The sequence below is a fragment of the Herpailurus yagouaroundi genome, unplaced genomic scaffold, assembly GCF_014898765.1.
Source record: "Herpailurus yagouaroundi ecotype Mexico unplaced genomic scaffold, PumYag 163, whole genome shotgun sequence".
NCBI classification, from domain to species: Eukaryota; Metazoa; Chordata; class Mammalia; order Carnivora; family Felidae; genus Herpailurus; species Herpailurus yagouaroundi.
This window is the reverse complement of record NW_024412404.1, coordinates 11,465,023-11,482,852: the sequence shown is the minus strand read 5'-3', so window position 1 is coordinate 11,482,852 and position 17,830 is coordinate 11,465,023. Positions and strand designations below refer to the sequence as shown.

Genomic DNA, 17,830 nt, shown 5'->3' with positions numbered 1-17,830 from the left:
GCTTCCTTTATCCCCAGTCTCTCGTAGGGCGGTTAGCGATACAGGTTATGTGTATTTACTATTTGTCTTTCCCCGGAATGTCAGCTCCGCGGAAGGCAGACACGGCGTCTCTTTTGCTCTCCATCCTGACCCCCACCCCCACCCCCCCACGCGGCGCACAGTGCCGGCGTTCAGCGGGTGCCCGGCGTTTGCCGAATTGGGATTTACAGGCGAGCAGCCGGAGGCTGGTGATCCGCCCGCTGTGGAGTCGCGCTGAGCTCTCGGAGCTTCCGAGGGGCCTGGCAGACAGGCGGCCGAAGTCAGAGGCGTGGGGAAGGCGTTCCGGGCGTCGAGCGCTCGCGTGGGCCCGAGCACGCTCGGCGTCGCCAGGGGTTGCTGGTATCGGTGCCGCGGCCGCAGCTCCCCAGGCTCCCTCCGGGGGCGGGCACGTACCGAGCCACGCCCACGCCCGCCGGGAGGGGCCTGGGGCGCGCGGCAATCCCAGAGCGGACTGGCCGAGTGGTGCAAGGGGCGGGCTCTCGGGGCCCCGCCCCCCCGCGCGCCCGCCCTACAGGCGCCCGGAGGGGCCTCGCCGGGCCTGAAAGACCTGGCGGGTTGCGTCCGAGCTCCGGTGTGCGGGCGTTGTGGCCCTGGCGGGGGAGGGCGGTTGCTCCAGGTACCGGGCCCCGGCCTGCCCCACCCCAGTTCCCTCAGCACACGAAAACTGGGAGGCTTAGGCCCGGCGGCAAGGGTAGGGCAAACTCGCCTCCTCCCCGTCCGCCCCTCGAAACTTCTGAGGTCTTCCCAGGTAAGACGGGCTGCCCTCTCCACGCCCCCACCCTGGGAGTGCTCGCGGGTCACCTCTGGGTGGAAGCTAGTGTCACAGGGCAGGAGGAAAACCTCCGTCTGAAGGAAATCCCTCGGGTTACCCGAGCGCCCACAGTCTCCGGGGTGCCCTAGGAGGTCTGCTTCTCCCCCCCATGAAGTCCCAGTTCCCGCGGGGACAAAGGCCAGTGGTCCCGAACTAACTCCGGTGGAGCTGGGAAGGCCGGGAAGCCTGAAGTCCACCCGGAGCTGCTTTTAGTGGGTGATGTCGGACGTTTTCCTTCCAACACCACCCACTAAACTCACCGGCCTTTCCCCTCCAGCAAGAGTCCTTCTGACCCTTGGATGTACAGTCGGGGTGGGGAGGGGAGAGGCCCTTGGGAGCTGATGATCCCGCAGGAGCACAGGCACTGGGCAGAGGGTCAGACAGTTTGGGAAGGGGTTTTCGGGTGTCCCAGCCAGCTCCCTACCTTGTGTTCAAAGGCCAGCATGTACAATATGTAAATGTGTAAAATATCAGGGGGGCCTGCCCAGGCTGGTGTGTATAATGCGCATGACCACACTAGTGTCCAAACTCTCAGGCCCCCCTGCCCTCACCCTTGCGCCTAGAGAGGAGCCCTGGGAGGAGCGCTGGGTGAAACCCGGAGTCTGGAGGGCTTCTGCCTTAGGGGAGGAGACCCAGGCCCACTTGGGCCTGGCCTTGTTCAGGACTCCTTAGCAGTGAGGGGGTGGACCTGGGCTGAGCCTGTGTCCGGTCTTTGGCAGTGAAATGAAGAAGCCAGGGTCCAGACACAGGCAGTGAGCAGACTGTTGGTGGGGGTGTTTAGGGAACCACAAAGTGACTTGCTCCCAGGAGGGTATACAAGTTCCATGGCCTTGATTTTCTCTTTGAGTGTATGGAACACCTGAAGGAACATGTCTGCCCAGAGCTGCCCCGTGCTGGGCCATGAAAAGACAGCCCCTCTTCAGACTTTCTGTTCCTTCAGGAACTGGTCTTTTTTGGGTTATGTTCCGTGTGTGTCCCCTCAGGGGCCAGTCATGGAAGGCCAGCTCTCAGGCTGTCTGGTGAGGGAGGCTGCCTGCCCCTCTCCCTCCTGCAGGTAGGGAGGAGGTTCAGGGTGAGTCACACTCTAGTGGCCCCCTTATCCGAACTGCCATTATGGAAACATGGCTGTGGAGATCCACCCTTGATAGGACTATGATGACTCAAAAAATGGCCTGTTTTATTTGTAATCTCTGTGAAGCAATGTTGGGCAATGTCCTTGCTCTGATCAGAGCCCACATGGCTCCTGCTGTATTTCTGAAGCATGACCTCTTAACAGCTTTGGCATAAATGTGACTTCCTTGCTTTTCAGTAGATTCCTAACAGCCCCTTGTTTGTGTTATTAGAGAAAAATCATCCTGTGGTCAGGCTGGTGTCCTTGGCAGAGAAAGTAGGATTGACTGAGAAAATACAAGTGTAAACCAGATTTTGTGTGTGTGTGTGTGTGTGTGTGTGTGTGTGTGTGTGTGTATGGGGGGGGGCAAAGGTAAAATATAGGAGTTGCTGGACATGTAGGAGTTGTTTTCATGGATGTTCTTTTATTTTTATTTTGAGAGAGTGTGTGCATGTGCTCATGTGCAAGCAGGAGAGGGGCGGGGGGAGAGAATCCCAAGCAGGCATGGGCCATCAGAGCGGAGCCTGACATGGGGCTTGAACTCACGAACCCTGAGATCTTGACCTGACCTGAAACCAAGAGTCAGACATTCAAGGACACTCAACCGACTGAGTCACCCAGGAGCCCCTGGACGTTCTCTTATGCTGACATTCCTGAGTCTTGACAGATTTCGTTAAGAGTCTCTGGGGTCTCTCCCTTGGCTTGATGTTCGGTTCAGAATCAGACGGTGGGATTGGCAGTTCTCCAAACAGTTGAATCTAGAATTGCCAGACACCTAGCGATCCCACTCCTAGGGATATGTACTTGAGAGAATTAAAAACAAGTGTCCACACAAAAACTTTTACACAAATGTTCATAGCAGCGTTGTTCGTAACAGCCACCAGGTGGAACCAACCCAAATGTCCATCAAGTGACAAATGGTGAAACAAAATGTGGTATCTTCGTACGATGGAATGTTAACCGTAAGAAGGAATGAAGGGGCACCTCGGGGGCTCAGTCAGTTAAGCGTTCGACTCTTGATTTCGGCTCAGGTCATGATTTCGCGGTTCATGGCATGGAGCCCTGTGTCAGGCTGTGCCCTGACAGCGTAGAGCCTGCTTAGGATTCTCTCTCTCCCCCTCTCTCTCTGCTCCTCCCCTGCTTGTGCTCGCTCGCGCGCTCTCTCTCTCTCAAAATAAATAAACATGAAAAATAAAAAAAGGAGAAGGATTGAAATGGCGATGCGTGCTACAGTTTGGACGACTCTTGAAAACACTATGCAAAGGGAAAGAAGCCAGTCACAAAAGGTATGGAATAGGCAGTCTATAGAGACCGAAAGATTAGTGGTTGCCAGCGGCTGGAGGGAGGGGGGGACGGAGAGTGAGTGCTAATGGGTAAGAGGTTATTTTGGGGTGATGCAGATGTTCTGGGATTAGGTCATAGGGATGGTTGCACAACTTTATGAATGTACTAGAAACCGTTGAATTGTATACTTTAAAATTTTATAATATATGAATATCTCAACTTAAAAAAATAAATGGTAGGAGGCCTGCCCAGCTTTTAAACTCTTATTATTTCTGTAAAAATGACATACATACCCAGTTAAAAATATTCCACAAACACATGGGGCACCTGGGTGGCTCAGTTGGTTGACTTCGGCTTGGGTCGCAACGGTTTGTGAGTCTGAGCCCCACAGTGGGCTCTGCTCTGACAGCAAGGAGCCTGCCTCAGATCCTCTGTCTCCCTCTCTCTCTCCCCCTCCCTTGCCTCTCAAAAATAAACAAACATTAAAAAAACATTTACAACACACACACACAAAAAGTTCGAAGAAGAGAGTAAAAACATCACCTGGTGACCACTGTTAGCATTCTGGCTCAGAGTGCAGTTCTGGTCAGAGTGTTGAGGATTGAACTTGGACAAATTATTGAACTTGTTTCCAAAGTGGGGATAAAACCCCACACCTGTTCAACGCAGAGATATGGATAAAAGCACAAAGAGTTCTGGCTGATGTGATCATTACGTGTCTGTGTGTCTGTGTCTGATTTGCACACACCGTGGGATTAGGCTTCGCATGCTGTTCTATTACCTAACTTTTTATGGATAGCCTTTTTTACCCCCCTAAGACTTTATGTTTTTATTTTTTTTTATTATTTTTAAAAAAAATTTTTTTTTCAACGTTTATTTATTTTTGGGACAGAGAGAGACAGAGCATGAACGGGGGAGGGGCAGAGAGAGAGGGAGACACAGAATCGGAAACAGGCTCCAGGCTCTGAGCCATCAGCCCAGAGCCTGACGCGGGGCTCGAACTCACGGACCACGAGATCGTGACCTGGCTGAAGTCGGACGCCTAACCGACTGCGCCACCCAGGCGCCCCCTGTTTTTATTTTTTTATTTATTATTAAAAAAAATTTTTTTTAAGTTTACGTATTTATTTTGAGAGAGAGAGAGAGGGAGCGAGCGGGGGAAGAGCAGAGAGAGAGGGAGAGAGAAAATCCCAAGCAGGCTCAGCACCGTCAGTGAAGAGCCCGATGCGGGGCTTGAACTCATGAACCGCCGAGTCCATGACCTGAGCCGAAACCAAGAGTTGAGCGCTCAACCGACTGAGCCACCCAGGTGCCCCTAAGACTTTATGTTTTTAGAGTAGTGTTAGGGGCACAGCAAAGTAGAGGGGAGGGTGCAGAGATTTCCCCCGTGCCCCCTGCTCCTACACAAATATAGCTTCTCCCATTGGCAACACCACTTTTCCAGAGCGATACATTTCTTAGAGTTGATAAACCTGCATTGACATAATCACCCAGAGGCCATAGGGTTAACTCTTGGTTCTGTACATTCTATGGGTGGGGACTAGCCATGGACAGAATTTTCATGTGAAAAATCATCACTCTAAAAACAAATGGCTCCAGAATATTCCATCGTATGGGTGTATAATAGTGTCGTCTGCCATTTATGGAGGTTTCCATTGATTGATGGCATCTCCCATTTATTGAGGCCATTTGCGCAGCCATCCTGCTACATAATTCAGCCTACACTTTTTGATCACCTTTAGGCTATGTAGCTGGGAAGGCAGGTCTATGACCTAAGCCCCTGGGTCCGGCACGCTGCAAATTAAGTTGTGCCTAGCAGGGTCTAGCTGTCCTTGGGGCCATGGGAGAATTGGCACTAGAATAGCCAAGGGAGGGTTGGCGTGTCCGAGAATGTTGGGGAGGGGAGGCTGCTGGGGAGGAAAGGTGGAATGGGCTGGGGAGCTGCCAGCCTCCAGTCCCCAAGTGGGAGTGTCAGAGGCTAGGGGAGGGGAACAGATTCCAGGAGAGGCCTCAGGCGGTTTGGATTGTAAAAGAGCTTCCTCTTCCCTGGCCCAGCTTTGGCAGCCCCTCCTAGGCCTGGCTCTGCCCTCGGGCCCCAAACCTCCTACTGGGAGCTCTGGAGAAGCAATTTGCTTTTATTGAGGGGTGTACCTAGTTGGGCAAGGCCAAGGTTAGGCTTCCTTTGGGGAAGTCAGTTGATGATCTGGGGGGGTCTGAGGGAGCAGAGATTCAACTCCTTGGCCAGCCCACTGTCCGTCAGGCTTATGCTGGGGTTGCTGGACTTTCTGCCCTGGGAAGGAGATTCTGGCCTAAGCTTTTCTTTGGTGGTGAAGGCCCCTGGCCCCGGCTGTTTTTCAAGGCTCCTCCTTGAGCTGCCCTGCGTGGTCCAATGTGACCCAACCCTTCCCAACAAGCTGTGTATCCTCTCTAGGGCCTGTGCCCTACTTGGAGGCAGAGTTCTCTGGTTTTTGTCCGACCTCCTTGCTGACTGCTGGCCCCAAGAGTAGGCTGGCACAGAGGGGGCTGGGTTGAAGGGGGCAGGTGAAATGTACCTCTTCCATAGCTTGCCTCACTGTCTGCCGCATTCACAGGCCCTGCTCAGCTTCTGGTATCCTCTCCTGGCCTCTGGCTGGGTTCCTGGGCCCTCTTGGGTCCTGGCCTTGGGAGACATTCTCCTTCTGGCCCAGTTGGCAGATTCAGCCTGATGAACACACAGGGGCCAACTCTGGACAACCTTTCTGAGGGCCTGGAACAGTGAAGGTGGCGCTGCATGCTGGGGACTTGTCTTGGTCACAGCCCTGCTGAGGACTCAGTTTCTTCATCTGCAAAATGGGTGGGATGTATAATCCTTGATGCACTGGGAACCATTCAGCCAATGAGAAATAAAGTTAAATCTCTAATGATTTCCTGTGCCAAAGCTACCGGCTCTGCCGGAGCTGGGTTCTGTCTCCCCCAGGGGAGAAATGAGGCAGCTGGGTTCTATCTCCCCCAGGGGAGAAATGAGGCAGCGGGGATTTGAATGCCAATGAGAACGGTGCCTGGAGGTCCATCCAACCTTAAACTGCCTTCATAAGTAGAGGAAGATCCACGTCTTGGAAACTTACATGTGCAAGGACATTTCAGGGTGTCCCCTCCCATTACAGGCCCAGAGAGGGGAGGGGTTGTGCCCCAGGCCACACACACAAATGGTGCAGGAACGCGTTGTGGCCTTTCAGTGCCTGTAGTGCTGAGAGGGTCCCAGATGGCCCGGAACGTGCTTCCCCATCGAGCCTTTTGACAGCTTGCTGTCTGTCCTTCAAAGTTGCCCTGGGTTCCAGTTTCTTACCTCTCTGCCTCCCCTCCCCCCGCTTCCCCCAAACACCCCTTCCCTGAAGCCCACAGCAGCTGTTGGCCTCTCCTGCTGCTTTCTGCGTGCAGCTTTTGTGTAAGCTTTTGTTTCTTTCTTCGGCGTTTCTCTCCGGCAGCCTGGCTTATTTCTGCCTCTCCTTGGAGCCTGGCTCAGGCCAGGAGCTTTGCTTGCCTGTCGCCCCTGAGTCAGCATCTCCCGGCAGGATGCTCTCAGGATCTCAGCCGAAGTCAGGACTGCTCCCCACAAAGCTCCCACCCGAGCGAGCCCAGAGGCCTGGACCAGGAGCGCCCCTCTCTGGGGCTAAGCTGCTCTGGAGACCAGGCCCCTCGCCACAGCCCCAGGCCAGCCCCTCTGCCCTCCATGGAGGCACCAGGTGACCCAGGCCCTTGGGAGGGTGAGCCTCAGGGACAGCCTCCCAGACTGGCTAGGAGAGCTCAGGTAAACTGCTCTCTTCTTCTTTTTCCTTTGTGCTCAGTGGTTCGGTGCCTAGTGACCCCTGCCTCGGAAGTCCTCTAGCATCCGCTTCAGTTCTGAGCCAAGCAGTGTGTCCCGAATCTCAGCTCCTCAGGGATTCAACCATAGTTGGTTCTCAGTCTGCCAGGAGCTGGTCAGGCTGCCCCAGTCCACGTGTGGGCGTCAGGGGCACACTCGGCCTGCAGATCTGGCTTCCGCCCTCTGCCGATGCTCTCACAGAGGACCTGTCCCAGGCAGGGAGCATGACCTCGCACCCCACTCCCTCTGACCAGAGTCTGCATGATGAGTGCTTCTCCCTCACCCTCCCTCCCTCACCTACCAGCAGGTGTTCTTCCTGCCCCCCTGGGGGGATGTTGCTCAGCCATCTTGGAGCGCCTCTGCTGTCCCAGGAATGCTGGGGGCGGGGGTGACTTGCCTACCGCAGGCCCCTCTTCATGACCCCAATCGTACCACACCCTGTTTACACCTTGATTGTCATAACCTGCTAATTGATCTCCTTAGACCTGGGGTTCAAGGCGGAGACCCGTGAGCCGGGCAGAATCGTTGTCCGCTTGGTGCAGTGCTCAAAGAATTTTGCTTAGTTCTTTTAATGTGGTCTGTGCATGCCAGTTCCCCACGGGCGTGCCCACCGCTTCTCGTTGCTGTGTGCCTGCCTAGCGTCGCTCATCGACATCATCCACCTCACCCTCTGAGTCTGCAAGTCCTGCCTTTACAAGGGCAGGGATGGTGTCCGTCTGTCTGTCTGTCTGTGATTACTGCGTCCACAGCACAGAGCGCGCTCAGCCAGGACTTGAACCCAGGCTGTTTCACCCCAGCAACTCAGTTAATGCATGTTGCTGAGTGGACAACTATACTGAGTGAAAAAAGTGCACAACAATTTGGTTAATGTGGGCAAAAAGTAATATTGAAGGTGCACAGAATATCTCTGGAAGAATTCAGATCAACTCGGTAATAGCAGATGCCTTGGAGGAGGGAGCTGGGTGGTTGGGGAATGGGATGGAATTAGGATACACCTTGTTCCTCTGGAATTTAATTCAAATGCCACAACATTGCAATTTCATTAATAGACAGTTGTATACTTTAGAAAGATCAAGTCACAGGGTGCCTGGCTGGCTCATTTGGTAGAGTACGTGACTCTTGATCTTGGGGTCGTGAGTTTGAGCCCCATGTCAGGTGTAGAGTTTATAAAAAAAAAAAAAAAAGGAAATAAAAAGATCAAATCTTGGCATTTGAGGCCTTTCTTGCTGTGGACCACCCCTGCCCTCCCAGCTCTTGAGGCCCCTGACCCTAATGTGGTGTCTCCTCCTATCCCAGGAGCACCCGGTCTGAGATGGGGTCCCAGGTCTCCGTGGACGTGGGAGCTGTGAACGTGGTGGTCGTGGGTGGGGGCTTCGGTGGGATCGCCGCCGCCAGCCAGCTGCAGGCTCTGAACATCCCCTTCGTGCTGGTGGACATGAAGGACTCCTTCCACCACAACGTGGCAGCCCTCCGGGCCTCCGTGGAAAGCGGTAACAGCCTCTTTTCTGGGGCTTTCTTTGTGCGAACGGTCTTGTTAACCACTCTGGGTCTGGAGGGGTTTTCTCTGCTTAGGGCAAGGCCTGAATTCTGCCTTTAGACAAATTCCAGAGATTCTTAAGAAGGTCACTGGCCTTAAGCAGCGGCCGTAGCAAGGCGGCAGAAGTAAGAGCTGGAAACTTCCCTGAGGACCTGGTGAGGCCCAGGCTGGTGCTTTTAGGGGGTGGTGGTATCCCGGGAATACCACTGACTCGGCTGTTTGGCCAAGGATACCCCTCAGGAAAGGTTCTGAGTTTTTGTGGCCTCCGATGGGCAGCTCAGTTTTCCTCTGTGACCTCCTCTGTGTCCATTCCCCAGGGTTTGCCAAAAAGACATTCATTTCCTACTCGGAGACCTTTAAGGAAAACTTCCGGCAGGGGCTGGTAGTGGAGGTGGACCTGCAGAATCAGACGGTGCTGCTCGAGGATGGCGAGGTGAGCATCCTGGGGGCTGACCCGACCCTCAGCTGGCTTCGGGAGGCCCGCCCCGCCCCCCCCCCCCCCCCCCAGGGGCTGCGGCTGCGGCTGCTGGTAGGGAAGAACGCGGCTGGTGTCAAGGGCTGAGAGAGTCATCTGTGGCCCCTACGCGGTGCCGGGTGGACAGCAGATGCCTCATAAGCAACGACCCGACCACAGCAGCCACAAGAGTGTGGTGGCACTTCTCTTCAGCCTTTCCTGTATGCCAGGCACCGTCTTCAGCCTTCCTGAGTCGTACTTCGTGCCCACCATGACTGTGAAGGAGGTGGTATAGCCTCACTTTACAGGAAGGTTGGTTAAGCGGCTTGCCCAAGATCCCACCCCTTGTAAGAGACTCAGCCAGGGCTTGAACCCAGGCTGTTTCACCCCAGGGTCTACGCTCTGAAAGCTGGGGTCCCAGACCAGGCCCGGGCCCGGCCAGCCTGTGGGGGCGCTCCAGGCTGTGTAGACTTGGTCACGTAGGTGCACACGTGATCCCACATCCCCCGGATTGGGAGGTGACTGGGGCAGAGGTCTTCGCTCGTGTCTGCAACCCCCAGCCCCGGGTGGAGCCCAGGGCCTGGTACCTGCAGTGACCAGAGGTCCCTCAGTGAGCTGCCGTGTGTCGTATTAAGGGTCACCTCCAGTCTGGCCCTCTGCTCTATTCAAAGCTCAGGGGGGACTGGAGAGAGGGGACTCCATCTCTGTCCTCAGTGATTTAGCGTGACTCGGGCTTTCTTGAATTAATTTTTGGGCTGGGGAATCTCTTGGTTGGAAAGATGACCGAGTCTCCTTGTCCTGTGGTTTGGGCCACGGGGAAGGGGCTGAGTGGGACACGGCCCCTCCGTTCTCCCTTCCCCCAGAGCAGCTCTGGTTTTGTCAGCTTTATGTATTTAGGCTCCAAACAATTTCCCTCGTTCCCTCCCTCCCTCCCCCACCTTTTTTTTGGCTTGTAAAATCCCTAGGAAATTCTAAACTGACTCCACATGGGAAGTTCGAGTCCTGCTTATCTCCACGAGTAGTTTCCTGTCCCTGCTCACCTGCCCTCTGCGTGGGGGTGCATCCCTCCCGTTTCCGTGGGGGGAGGAGGCTCTGGCAGGAGGTACAGGCCGCGTCCTTAGGTATATCCGGGGGTTCTGGTGCTACCCCGTGGCTGGGCAGTGTCGTGCTTTTGCTCCTTTCAGAGGAAGGCGGCCTCAGTGTGCCCAGAGGGGCCTCCCCGACCTGGTGCCTCTTGCCCAGCGGCCTGATGGCATTCGGTAGTAGCCCGGGGCTGCCCTCACTTCCTTTCCCTTGCTCCCTACAGGCCCTGCACTTCTCACATCTTATCCTGGCCACTGGCAGCACTGCGCTCTTTCCGGGCAAGTTTAACCGGGTGGCCAGCCGGGAGGTTGCTATCCAGGCCTACGAGGACATGGTGAAGCAGGTGAGCCGCCCATTGGCCAGGGCGGTCTCGCGAGGGCCAGGTGGACCCCTGGGAGGGTGGGACCACTATGGTGAGCCCCGGGCGCAGCCATGAAGGTGGGGCGTTACTAGGGAGAGACTCCCTGGGGGGAGGCCTTTGTTCCTGTCATCGAAGTCTGGACATGAGCACCCCAGACCTCACGCAGTGACTGGTGTGGGTCCCCGACTTGTCTCTGTTGGGGTCCCGTTTGCACAAGGCTTTGTGTTTCACAGAGCGGGCTCGGATCCATGATCGCAGGCAGCTTTCACTGAGAGGTGGGCGGGCGGGGTCCGGCACCACTGGGGTGAGGAGTGGAGACCCAGAGAAGGATCCCGAGGCGGCTGCTACTGCGTGACTGCAGCCAGGCCCTGCCCTCTCTGCCCAGCCGCTGAGGAGCCTGGGGAACCTCTCTCGCGTCGTCAGGGACAGACATGAGTGTCAGGGTCGGGATCCCGGCTGTGAACTCAGGCAGACCTGGGCCGCGGTCACCTGCCCCCTGGGGCTGATGCAAGAATCGAGGGGCAGACGCAGGGAGATGGCCGGCCCCGTGGAAGCACATTTGAATCCCAGACTCAGAAAGGCTTCTGTTCTCCTCTCGGGGCCCAGAGGCCCACGCCCTGGCCGAGCCACGGGGCGGACTGGGTCTGAGGGCGCGTGCTATACTTCCTTCCGCTGCAGGTCCGGCGCTCACGGTCCGTGGTGGTGGTGGGAGGCGGCTCTGCCGGAGTGGAGATGGCGGCAGAGATTAAAACCGAATTCCCCGAGAAAGAGGTGGGCGTGCGGCCTTGTCTTTGCACTGGGGGCCCAGCTTCTCTGCACATCGGCCTGGGTGGCGGTGCTCTGTGAACTTGGAGCGCGAATGCGTGTTTCTGCGCCCTGCTCTCTGCCGTGGGGCGTCCCCTTGAGTTCCTCTCTCGGAGAACCAGGGCCGGTGAGGGGTCTCGCCCTCCGGTCCAGCCAGGAGGCGTGAGGTGAACTCCCGTGTCCCCTGCCGTGTTCCAGCCTCTTGAGATACAATCGTAGACCTTGGTTCCCTCTTTTTGCCGGCCCGCAAAGACCCCTGCGGTGGGTGTTCCGGGTGAGGCAGGCAGCGGCTGTTTGGTCTTCAGGAGACCGCAGGCCTGGCCCTGGGTGGCTCCGAGAAAGGAGCCTCACTGGCCGCGCTGGGGAAGGACTGGCCAGCACCCCCCCGGGGACGGTGGCCTTGTTCCCTTTTACTGATGGAGGGGTGGAGAAGCTGCCTGGTCCCCTGGAGAGAAACAGGACACCCTGGCGGGATGTAGAGGCTCGGCCGAGGGCTGAGTGGTGGTGGGTGATTGTGGGACCTCGATGTAAGGGCTTGCTTGCAGCTGATGCCGGACCAGCTTTCGAGAGCCACATGGGCCCTGTGGCTGTTCTTCTTCCCTAAGGAAGGGCGGGTTGGCTTTGAAAAGTAAGATCAATATGGACGAATTGAATTACATGGCTGTTCTGCGGCAAATTATTGGTAATTATTATGAGCGATTGACGTAAAAGTTTGTTAATTTTGATTTATGGGGTAAAGACCAGTCTGAGGTAGTTAAGTCAGTCAGTGTGGCTTCCGTATGTTTATAACTGGTGGACAAATCCAGGTAATACTGGCCACCCTTTATTTGGCACTCAGTATGTGCTTCATACCTGTTTTCCCGGTTCATCATTACAAATGTGCTAGGAACGGGACTGGATCCCTGTTTGACGGACTCTTTGGGAAGTGTAGATTGGGTATCTGAGATGAGGCTTCAACTCAGGCAGTCTGACTTTAAAGCCCAAGCTTCCGGGGTGCCTGGGTGGCTCAGTCGGTTAAGCGTCTGACTTCGGCTCAGGTCATGATCTCACGGTTCGTGAGTTCGAGCCCCGCACCGGGATCTGTGCTGACGGGTCAGAGCCTGGAGGCTGCTTCGGATTCTGTGTCTCCCTCTTTGCCCCTCCCCCTCTGCTCCGTCTCTGTCTCTCTCAAAATTAAATAAATGTTAAAAAAAATTTTTTTAAAGCCCAAACTGTGAACATCATTCGGGGCTGCCCCCCACTTCCCTGTGCTCACCCAGACAGCAAGTAGACGTGCCTGTGAGTGCCAGTTTTAGAACTAACTTTAATGTCAATGCCAGCCTGAGTTACAGTTAGAATGTCAATGGCTTATATATAGACTATAATTATAGGTGCCCGAGGTTGCCTGAAAATCGTTTTCCACGTGGCCCTGGGAGCGGGGTGGGGTATGGAGCACTGGTACATTCTGAAAGAGTCTTAGGCCAGGCGATGTGGGCTCCAGCCCAGCTCGCTGTGATCTGGTTCCGGCATTGGGCGGATTACTTCTCCAGGGCCTCAGTTTCCTCACTTGTAAACTGGCGGTTGGCGAGGAGGTAGAAGAGATAGACTGATGGCATTTTTAAGCCTCTTCGTGTGAACAGGAGACTCAGTGGCTCCTTCTCTGCTCTGTGGTCATTTGTCCCAGGTCACTCTCATCCACTCCCACGTGGCCCTTGCCGACAAGGAGCTCCTGCCCTGTGTCCGGCAGGAAGCGAAGGAGATCCTGCTCCAGAAAGGCGTGCGGCTGCTGCTGAGTATGTGTGCAAGTCCCCCCGCCGCCCTGCCCCTCTGCCTGGCCCCGTGAGATGTGCCCAGAGGCTTGGTCCCTGCCCCAGCTGGAGGGCCCTCGGTGTCCTGGGGTTGAACCTTGTTGTCCAGCTGGAGGCTCTGTGTGTCTTCAGACAGGCCAGAGGCCCCGGGACTTACAGGATTCCCCTGCCACGGAGGCAGCGCTGTCCTGACTATTGTTTTGGACACAGTGCAGGTGGTACCGGTTTGCTGAACGATTAAAGAAATCACCTAAAGGATCTGACCTGAATTATGATGACTCTGTGGTAGCGAATGGTGGGGGTTTTTTTGGTTTGTATTCAGAAAGTGATGAGGAGTGTAGCCTTTGATGAGAACAGGAGGGGAGGGCACCACCCAGCTCCTTCAGAGAGCCGGGCCCTAACCCCTGCGCTGTGACCACTCCATTTCCGGGGCTCAGCGTCTGCGCTTTTCACGGGGAGGCGTGACGTTCCTGCTCTATGCAGACCCCTCCCGGCTCCTGGTCCCTTTGTAACTGGCTGTGCAGCACTGTGACCACCTTTGCTTTGAGGCAGTGTGGAAAGTAGGCTGGCTTCTGGACTTTTCTTGCTTTCACCTCAGTGGTGCGCCTGGAGAGCCTTCCTGCCTGGTTAGGATGGTGTGGCTGACTCTCTGGGAGGTGTGGCGGAGGTCTTCCTCAAATAGCTTTTCCCAGAACGTCTTGGGAAACTCAGTTTCACTTTTGCACACTGCTTCGGGGAACTTTCCTCCCTTTGGATCCTCTGGGGTGGCCGGAAGTCCACACTGTGCTTCTTGGGGCAGCAGGGTGGACTGGCAGAGGGGCAGGGGGGACGCCAGGAGCAGAGCAATCGCCTAGTTGGGCCCCAGCGGCCCAGGGCTTCCCTGGTCACCCTTGGCTTGGGCCCCAGCCCCCTGCCGGCCTCCTGCTCACAGATCTCCCTTGACAGGTGAACGGGTGAGCAATCTGGAGGAGCTGCCCCTCAACCAGTATCGAGAGTGCATCCAGGTGCACACGGACAAAGGCACAGAGGTGGCCACTAACCTGGTGATTGTCTGCAATGGTATTAGGATCAACAGCGCCGCCTACCGCAGTGCGTTCGGTAAGCAGGGGCTGGTGCCCACTCCCCGGGCCGCCTCACCCTTCAGCCTCTGCAGGCCGAGCAGGCCTCTCCACCAGGAATCAGGTCGCCAACCCTTCCCCCTCCATCCCATCCGCTCAGGTCTCTTCTGAATGGTGACATCAAACTTTAAGTTCAAGTCTGGATCTGCTCTTGTTGTGCCTTCTTTAGCTGTGGCCACGACCTAGCCCGGGGTGGCCCAAGTGACGGGTCTTTCAAAATTGGAGCCCGCCCCCTTGGGGTGAGAGATGGGAGCAGGTTTCAGAGCCAAGGAGAGATCTATTGTTTCACTTTCTTGGCACCTGAAGGGGAGGAAATTCCTGGGTCAGGCCTTTTACTGTTCACAGGTATGCCGTTCTCCCCAGGCCCCGATCCAAACATTTGGCCATTCAGCTTGGAATGACCGTTTGGGGAGTAGAGGCAATAATTCGGCTTGAACTCTCCAGCTCACTGAAAGGTGAGAAGAGGCGGAATCTCGGCCTCCGTGTGTGAGCCAGAGACCGTGACTCTTCCTCGGCCCCATGATTGCTGTGTCCCCAGGTCCCTATCATTTACTCCGTAGCACCCTTCCTGGACAAGGAGCTCCTGTTTGGGTCCTACAGGAAAGAATTGGCCAATCACAGAAGAAGGAAGCTAGTCCCGGCCATGAGTAGGGGTAGGATTGAGTGCTTATAATGCACAGAGATCCCAGAATTTTATACCCATTGGTCTTAATGTTATATTTTCTTTTTTTTTTTTTTTTTAATGTTTTATTTTTGAGAGGGGCAGGGGCGGACACACGGGAGGGACAGAGAGAGAGAGAGAGAGAGAGAGAGAGAGAGGATCCGAAGCAGGCTCTGCACCGTTAGCACAGAGCCTGACACAAGGCTCGGACTCACAAGCCGCGAGATCATGACTTGAGCCGAAGTCGGATGCTCAATGACTGAGCCACCCAGGCGCCACTTAATGTTACATTTTCAAAGATAATTCTTTTAAGCCCCTTAAAAAGAAAAGTTTAGCATTTTCTAGAGCCCTGCATTTACTTTCAGAATCTGATCCGTGTTCAGAAGGAAATTCAAGACTTGGTTAAGTTGCAGCTTGATCAGTGTAAGGCAGTCAGTGCTAAGCACGGTAACTTAGAGCGTCAGATGCATTATATAAGGTGGCACTTTCTGTCTTTCTGACCAGTTTCCAACCCGGAATAGTTACCTGGCCTCTGCAGGAAGAGTTCTGAGATGGGGACTTTAGGCAGACATGAATTGGGTGGCCTGCTCGCCTCCTGAGGCCGTGCCCCTGGAGGGCGGCCTAGCCGGCACCAGAGGCCATCTTCACTGTGCCCTCGTGGCCACATGACACGGCAGCTCGGGAGCCTGGTTTCAGGGTTGGCTCTTCCTGGCAGAAAGTCATCTGGCCAGCGATGGTGCTCTGCGAGTGAACGAGTATCTCCAGGTGGAGGGCTGCAGCCACATCTATGCCATCGGCGACTGCGCGGATGTGAGGGAGCCCAAGATGGCCTACCACGCCGGCCTCCACGCCAACGTTGCCGTGGCCAACATCGTCAACGCCAGGAAACAGAGGCCCCTCAAGGCCTACAAGCCAGGTGAGGAAGCCCCAGGTACTTCTCGGTTTGCGGAGAGCTGGGTTAGATGCGGTGAAGCCTTTGCGAGCTTTCGGACGAAGTAGGCCTAGAACACCCTCTCAAGGCTGGCGATGGAAGCGTCCCTCTGGAGCTCGTTAAAAATAAGTCGGGACTCGCCCGTCTTCCTAAAAGTCATGCGCATTTCCCTGTCCTCAGACCGAAGGCTCCGGGGAGGACTGTGCTCTGGGGATGGCAGGCCCACGAGTGGCGAGCGGGAGTCGAGCGTGTGCGCACGTGTCTGCTCCACAGGCGCGCTGACGTTCCTCCTGGCCATGGGGAGAAATGACGGCGTGGGCCAGATCAGCGGCTTCTACGTGGGGCGGCTCATGGTTCGGCTGGCCAAGAGCCGGGACCTGTTCGTCTCCTCGAGCTGGAAGACCATGCGGCAGTCTCCGCCCTGAGCGGGAGCTGGGCCGCCGCCAGGTGAACGGATTGCTTGACCAGAGGTACCCACCTGACAAAGGCCAAAGAGCAAAGGCTCGTTTCCTAGAGTAAGGTGCCAGTGATGGACTGACCAGAAACCCACCTTACAGAAAAACCAAAACCGGGAGAGAAAGAGAGAGCCGGAGAGGGAGAGAGAGAGGCATTAGAAAAGACACCCCCTAGAGGATGCTTTCTGGGGTTGGAGAGGTCGGCTTGCAGTTGTGCTGGCTGAGGGGTTCGCCTGGTCCCGGGGAGGGCATAGCCAGCCTTCTCTACCCCGGGCTCTTCGTGTGTGTGTGTGTGTGTGTGTGTGTGTGTGTGTGTGAATGCACGTGTTGGCATTCAGGACTCTCAGAGCAAGAGAGAGCAGGCTCTCCTGGTGACTGAAATCCTGTTTTATTAGGGCAGGCAGGGGAACCTGCATGGTGGGACCGTCTAAGGAGTGGGATTTGGGGTCGAGATGGTCTGCACCCCGAGCCTCTCCCATCAGATCATGGGTGGGGAAGCCTGTGCATTCTTTGACACCCAGGTTGTTAATAGGAGTCTAATTTTAAACTGTTAGTCCCTGTAATCTTTAACCTTCACAAAACTTTATATATTTCCATTTCTAGGTCCCGATGATATACCATAGGTTACATTTAAGAAGAAAGAGTTAGATAAATTTCCCTCCCGGTTAGCCTATCCTAACAGAGAGTGAGTTTTTCCAAAGCTAACAGGTTAAGACGGAAGCTTGGCCCGCCAGCCGCTGGACATGTTAAGGAAAGGCAGCCGAGCTAATGGGACCCTTGGGTGGGTTGCCATTGGGCTGACGTTCAGGGAGCAGAGGGGGGCTCAACATGCTTCTAGGCTGCCGTCACGGTCAGTTGTGCAAGGGACAAAACTCCGGCTGATGCTGGGGGTGGGGGTTCCTGTGGGAACCTCTGGGGTTTTGTGCTTCTGGTTTCCTGGCCAACCCCAGTGACATTTACGTGGAGGCCCAGCCGTGTGGCAATGCCTGCCACTGACCGTGTTAAGGCACATAAAGGACTCCTCTGTCTGGGAGAAGACTTCCAGTTGCGGGGAGGGAGTTTATTTTGGAAGACGTGGGTTAAATCTCCATAATGGAAGTGGTTGGTGATCTCACTGGAATAAATTCAGGCCCGGCTCACTCTGGGTACTTGGCCAGAGTCCTTGGGACACCAGCCTCACCAGGGTTCTGAGAGCTCCCTGTCTGGGCTGTGGCCTGGGTCGGTTCCATTTGTTACCCAGGCCTACCTAAGTGACACACGTGCCTCTCTCCCAAAGGATGACTACCCCACTGGAGGCTTCACCCAGGGCTCCCTTCCTGTGGGCCACGGCCAACCAGGCTCCCCTTCTGGAAGCAGGACCTGCTGCCTGAGAGACACAGGCTATTCTGTGCTGTCTGACCTGGGGACTAGCAGGGTGGGAGTCTTGGCTCATTAGTGACAGGCCTTGTTCTATTTATAACATTTTACAAGTGTCCCCCCATGGGGACATGGTTTTTCCAAACTGAGGAAAATATTGCAATAAAAGAATATGTTGTAAGAAAGACACTGGATCT

General features: G+C 55.6%; 1 protein-coding gene across 5 annotated transcripts; it reads left to right on the top strand.

The window, feature by feature from the left end:
- Window positions 1-531: 531 nt before the first annotated feature.
- On the top strand, window positions 532-17,820 carry AIFM2 (AIF family member 2). Of its 5 annotated transcripts, none has more exons than XM_040485251.1 (12): window positions 532-787; window positions 3,163-3,247; window positions 8,383-8,576; window positions 8,941-9,056; window positions 10,384-10,503; window positions 11,200-11,292; window positions 12,989-13,097; window positions 14,058-14,210; window positions 14,791-14,883; window positions 15,607-15,807; window positions 16,096-16,269; window positions 17,554-17,820. In XM_040485251.1, exons 3-11 carry the CDS (start codon window positions 8,399-8,401, stop codon window positions 16,245-16,247), a joined length of 1,215 nt encoding a protein of 404 aa, XP_040341185.1. In that variant the 5' UTR covers window positions 532-787; window positions 3,163-3,247; window positions 8,383-8,398; the 3' UTR covers window positions 16,248-16,269; window positions 17,554-17,820. The 5 variants fall into 5 exon arrangements, with proteins under 5 accessions (XP_040341185.1, XP_040341184.1, XP_040341187.1 ...); XM_040485250.1 differs by having other exon boundaries at window positions 533-787; window positions 16,096-16,292; XM_040485253.1 differs by lacking the exon at window positions 3,163-3,247 and having other exon boundaries at window positions 534-787; window positions 16,096-17,820.
- The last annotated feature ends 10 nt before the right edge of the window (window positions 17,821-17,830 follow it).